The 6,000-nt window shown below is 40.5% G+C and overlaps 1 protein-coding gene across 2 annotated transcripts in view; it reads right to left on the bottom strand.

The window, feature by feature from the left end:
- Positions 1 to 701: 701 nt before the first annotated feature.
- The window catches only part of ehbp1 (EH domain binding protein 1), a 153,409-nt gene continuing 148,110 nt past the window's right edge, over positions 702 to 6,000 (bottom strand). For both annotated transcript variants that reach the window (XM_067366969.1, XM_067366970.1), the window contains exons 23-24: positions 2,165 to 2,279; positions 702 to 1,854 (exon numbers count right to left, since the gene is read on the bottom strand). In XM_067366969.1, the coding sequence (XP_067223070.1) occupies positions 1,764 to 1,854; positions 2,165 to 2,279 (206 nt within the window). In that variant the 3' untranslated portion in view covers positions 702 to 1,763. The remainder of the gene's footprint in view (positions 1,855 to 2,164; positions 2,280 to 6,000) is intronic.

Raw genomic sequence — 6,000 nt, 5'->3', positions numbered from 1 at the left:
CAGACGATTACAGTCATCTGTGATAACTGCCAAATAACAAAAACAAAAACAAAACGCCCGGGGGGAAAATGGAGGTACAGTCAGACCCAACCATCAGCAAATTAATGTGGAAGTATTAGAAGGGCTAAGGGAGGACGTCAGCTGTCAAAACTTATTTTGTTCGTTAAATGGACGATGCGAAGCTGCGGTGATGACTGTTTGGCTGAGAATTAAGTGTCTGAGGGAAAGCAGATGCTTTGGACAGAGTAATTCTGCCTTAATCTCCCTCTGAGGAAAGACCTCAAACAAAACAAAACGCAAACACTCTTTTAGAAATAACCGGGGAATTTTCGCAGAAGGAGCTGGACGTCCCTCTTGAGTGCCTGTAAAAATTTTTTTTTTTTTTAATTGATAAAAAAAAAGAGCGTTTGTCTTGTTTCATCATAGTGCGACTTCATATGGGTTTTAAAGTAATTTAAAGTAATGAGTGTCTGAAACAGTCCAGTAAGAACGTAAGAAAAATAAGACACCATTAATTTAAAATACCAAATCATTAAACATAATTGCAGACAGGCAAAACTAATGAGAGAATAAAATAAATATGCAATTATTCATATAAAACGAAAAAAACTGCATAAACGACTAAATGAAATAAGTGTTTAAGTTTATTCAGTATCAGCTGAATAAATATGACAACATTTTCTTTAGAAACACAAGGCCAAAGGCATTAGCAACACCCAAAATTCGAGTATGAAATCATTTGAATTTTATTGAACAGTGATATTTATAGTACAGTGGAATAAATAAACCGATGCTCGTACAATGAAGACGTGAAACAGAAATATGCGGACAAGAAAAGCCTGCTTTCTAACTATACAATAAATATTAAAGTCTTTGAGCAAATGTACATGATTGTGAAGATGGTTACTTTAAAAACGTCTCAAACAGTAATAAAAGCAAAAAGTAATAAATTACTCAGATCGTGACTGCTTCTGAAAATAAAGTTTTTTTCCAAGCTTTTTTTTTTTAAGCCTCAAACAGTGAAATGAAATGTACAACATGACCGTTTATTTCTGTTTAAGCACTCGCAGTATTTCACTCTTCTCACTAAAGCAAGCTCTAAAATGTTTGGTAAACATATTAAACATAAAAAAGTCAGTAAAACACAAAAACACATTTTTTAAATGCAACAAGTCCCAAATATTCTCATATATTCTAGAAAGTTGAGTAATTAAAACGTTTCAGCTCTTGTTAGAGGAGAACATGCTGATAGATTTTCTTAAAAACTGAAATGTGATATGATTTTGAAACCCAATCCTATTCACAAACAGAAAATGTCACCAGTTAACGTGCTGTACCGAAACTTTGAGTTATCATTTCCTGTAAGAAAGAGGCTAAGACGTTCGTAGTGTTCAGATTAATCTGAATTATAATGGATTTAACCAGAATTTAGTCAGAAAGTTTTCGAAATTGTACAGCTTTGCATCTCCTCAAATATTAGTTCCTTAAGTACCTTGTTTGTGAAATCCAACAAACAAAACCTAATAATAATAAAGTTTTTGAATTTGTGTATGTGAAACGATAAATCTCTCTGGTATTAATGAAACAGGATGCATCTCAGGGCATTCACCAGTTCTTCAGCCCTTACATAATAAAAAGATCAACATATGAAGATTTAAAACAACAATAATAAAGTGTATGCTGTCGTCTCTATGACACAAATACATTTCAAGACTTTGTAGTGTACACGTCATCTCGCTCCTTTATTGCTTCGGAAATGTCCGTCACTGAAGAACGCACTTCTCCTCTTTTTTTGCCATCTTGCCTTTGTTCTGTTCCAGGGTTCTCTCCAGGTGCTCATCTTCCTCTTCAGCCCTGCCGACACACACACAGGACACACAGGATCAAAGGTCACAGACAGGGACAGAGGAGAACGCCACCTGCACCTCCACCACCTATGACCTGTACTCTGTCTGAACGCTTCAGAGTCACTTCGGCTCTTGAAATATTCACAAGCCCTCTCTGCCTGACTCCATCCCCCCCAACAAAACTCCTAAACATGCTCGGTGGCAAAGAGAATGCGGGTGACTGCAAACTTTGGCCTTTAAACCCGCCCTGAACCGGGACCTGGAGGACTAATCCCGGCTCTAGCAATCCCACAATGCCTTGCAGCAGGATGACTTACTCTTTCTCCTGGGCGTCCAGGTCTCGGACCAGCGCGTCACGTTTGTTGACCAGTATGACCAGCTCATCCAGCAGCAGCTGCTCTCGGCGCTTTTGTGCCTCTGTCTTCTGCCAGTCTAGAAGATGGAATGGAAACAACGGAGACTGTTAGAGGAAAAAGCTCAGGAAATCACCTCATAGCACCTTCCAACACAATCCTGGAAACAAGACCTAAAGTGATAGTTCACCTGAAAATCACAGTTCTGTCATCGTTTTCCTCAACCTCATGCCGCTGCAAACCCGTATGACTATCAAAAACGAAGATGTTATGAAAATGAATGAATCTCAATGTTGTTTTGGACCCCACTGACTTTCAAAATACCTTTTCTTTTCCGCAGAAGAAAGTCATCCAGGTTTGGAATAGCACGAGGGTGAGAAAATGATGACATGAATGTAAACTATCCATTCATATACTGGGTTTTAGTGAGAAAGACATCACTGCCCCATGATAAAATATTCAGAGAAGAAATCGTAGCCCGTACTGTTGTGGAGTTATTGTGAAGGTGTACCAGGGCACCCACAGGTTCCTGTATGGAGAACAGCCACACGGTGGAATTCAGACAAAAAGGATCTGATAACACGAGTGAATGCGAGGACAGTACGCTAAATGTTTTCAGACGCCTCAAAACGGCTCCCAAAGAGACGCACTGACGCCATTTAAGATAAGAAGAATAAATTAAGATTCACATTAAACAATAAATAGCGTAAATGCATTATATAATTCAGATTTTTTTCACTTTCACACATATGGAGTTCCATAATCTGGAAGAAATGGATTTGTATATGCGTTCAAATGATTCAATTTAATGTATAAAAGGTGCGTAACTATAGCGAAGGTCTCTGTGAGGTGACCTGCTCCTGTCCCCCTGCCAACAACAGGTCTGAAATATCAGCCAGGCAGACGAGATCAGGCCTTACTGATACCAGTGCAGATTAGGGCCCTGCTCACAGCCAAGGGGAAGTTATCTTACCAGGCCTATTCTTCAGCCCGCTGTAAGAACAGACTGTACTAGTGTCTTTACACTGCTTTATTAGCGCTCCCTCATGCACATAGACTCGCAAAAATACACACAGACAAAATCAAATTCTCTTATTATACAGAGCGACCGGTTTCTACCCAAAAAAAAAAAAGAAAAAAGAAAAAAAAAGATAGATAAATGCATGTTCGGCCTTCTGAAAAAGCCAATACTTAAAATAAATGTACTTGATTAAAAATAAATATTTCTGCTGCGGTTAAGTGAAATTGTACTGAGAACGTCGTTGGTCCTGAAAGGTCTCATTTAACCTCTCCTCTTTGAAGTGAAGCGCTGTGGCAAAATGAACACAGTTCCAATATTTGAAAGTTATTTGGCCCCCAGCAGCTAAATGAAAGTCTTTGGTGTTCTGACATTAGGCTTCAGAGAGGCTAATGCTAAATATTTGAGAGGATTTGTCTCAGCTTTAACAAATTTGCCAAATTTGTACAAAAGCTGCAGAAAAGGAAATGAAAAAAGGTACACTGTTCTTGAAAGAGCAATTCGGCTATCTGAGAAAAAATATTTAATTCCGTTTCATTTTCTAACTGTGCGACACAAGCCGGCCATTTCCTGTGCGCCTATAGACCGCATTTAACATCCTACAGGCCAGACTGTTTATCCTGCATTGCTCTTCGTACGTTCTGTGTCTTTCACGACCCTCCTCTTTAATTCGCTCTGTCGTTTCTGCTACCCCTCCGTCAAAAACGACAATGCCTACTTCACAAAGACCTGCCTGGAGGGTAGGCTACGACCAACAAAAACTTCTCCTGCATGTCCCAAAGAGGTAGAGAGAGAAAAAGCCCCTCGACTCTTTACCTCCTCCTCCTGTTCCCCTTCAGCATTCTCAGCCAAAAAGCCACAGATCCTCCCCTGCACCTCCGGCAGAGGCCGCATGCAGCTGTCAATCAAGCGGGAGCGGCACCGCCCCCCTCATTAAGAAGGTAAACAATGAATACGGACGCAGAGGGACACGGCAAAGTAAACGAGACACCAAAAAACACGAACGGACGGTGCTGCCTCCTCTCTTTCCTCGAAAAAGAGATGGATGAAGACTATTTGGAGTTGTTGGTGGTGGGGTGGGGGGGGTCAATCCTTTTTGGATTACTCCCCTCTTTCTCTCTCTCTCATCGCCCTGGGCAATCACGTTAAAACTCACATGGTTGGTGCTTATTCAGATAACCCTAACAATGCACACCAATGGTAACCATGTGAGCACTCACAACCCACAGAAGAATGCGCTGGTTCAAATCCCCATGACCCTCCTCCACAGCAAAATTTATTCAAGAGTGCAACCTGCTCGGCAGCTTCAGGAGGCACAGAGCTTCTTCTGAGAGTTCTGCTGAAAGATCACTAAACACAAACTTCACACACCCGCTATGCTCACTATAGTGTACGGACACATGGAGCAAACTTTTGGACTGAATGGAGATTTTTTTTTTTTGTTAGAACTTTTTTTTGGGAGGAAATAACAGGAAATAAGTAGTGTTGGAGGAATCCAGGGAAAAATGCATGATCTTATTACAGCAGATTTAGGCGAGCGGTGGGCAGGCTGGGAGCGCCAGCGTAAGATGGAGCTGGAGAGAGGCCAGCTGGGAATGAGACAAAGACCAACATGGAGAACCATGACAAGGAGGGTGACGGGACAACAGTCCCTGGATTCTTACCGCACTATACCCAAATAAAGTGACGATATCAAAACACACCATATACACAATGGCTTTGAATAAATGTTTGAATCACTAATCTGCATCTTGTGTTTCTGTGCATGCATATGAGTGATGTAACTAATTCGGTTTTTGAGAAATGGAAAAAACTTTAACTACACAAGGTTAAAATGCTGAGAAAAAGGTGTTTCAGTAAAATTATACAGCCTTGATATCAACTACTGCTAACTACTGTGAATATTATCACTCAAATTAAATAAAAAATACTGGAAAAAACAGAATGTATTACAACAACACGTATTATTTCAAATGGCATGTATCAGGAGACTACGCAAATATAAATGTCTATTTGGTGCTGTTGTATAAAAGTGGATATTGAGAGTCAAATGCAGAACGCGACAGCTAAATGGAAATGAACACAGATTTCAGTGAACAGTGTAGAATGAGAAAGTGTCGTCTCGCCTTATCTCCAGTTCCAGTCAACTAGCAATCTTGAAAGAGTTTGCAACATCATCAAAGCCGGCCATTTGATAGGATTCTCACACTGCACCCAATCAATCTGAGGAATACGGCAGCCCAGACATGTAACAAAGCTCAAATAGATTTACAAATGGGGTTGTAGGGGGATAAGCCCTTGCACAGGATTACATATTGATTTTAAACATATAAAAAAGCTTATCATATAAAACCGTAACAACAAAACTGGGGGACCTATGCAGAAATCCCTCAGCAAAAAGGAGCGTCCACTTTCAAATATAACGCCCCGGAGTGCACCGCATTTGAGGAAAGAAAGAAATAGGGAGAGGGGAGGGGGAAAAAGACGAATTTGAGAGAAAGCGTGTGTGCATGGCAGGCAGATAAAAAGGGCAAAAAGGATCAATTTGGAGGCAGAGAAATAGGAGTCATGGCATATTGTGGAAGGCCTCGCCACTTTTCTTTGCCTCCCCACAGCAGAGCGCAGACTGAAGGGGTTATCGTTTAGCTGACATTAACACTCACCCTGTTTGCTCTACACCTTTAACTGAATCCTTCCCATCTTTTCAACCTGCCTTTATAATTTCTAAAATATTTTCTGTCCCTTTATGGTGTCCACGGGCTTCAGATCTAATAGTGTGTAT

Source organism: Chanodichthys erythropterus, chromosome 18 (genome assembly GCF_024489055.1).
Source record: "Chanodichthys erythropterus isolate Z2021 chromosome 18, ASM2448905v1, whole genome shotgun sequence".
Classification (NCBI taxonomy): Eukaryota; Metazoa; Chordata; class Actinopteri; order Cypriniformes; family Xenocyprididae; genus Chanodichthys; species Chanodichthys erythropterus.
This window is presented reverse-complemented; position numbering and strand designations above follow the sequence as displayed.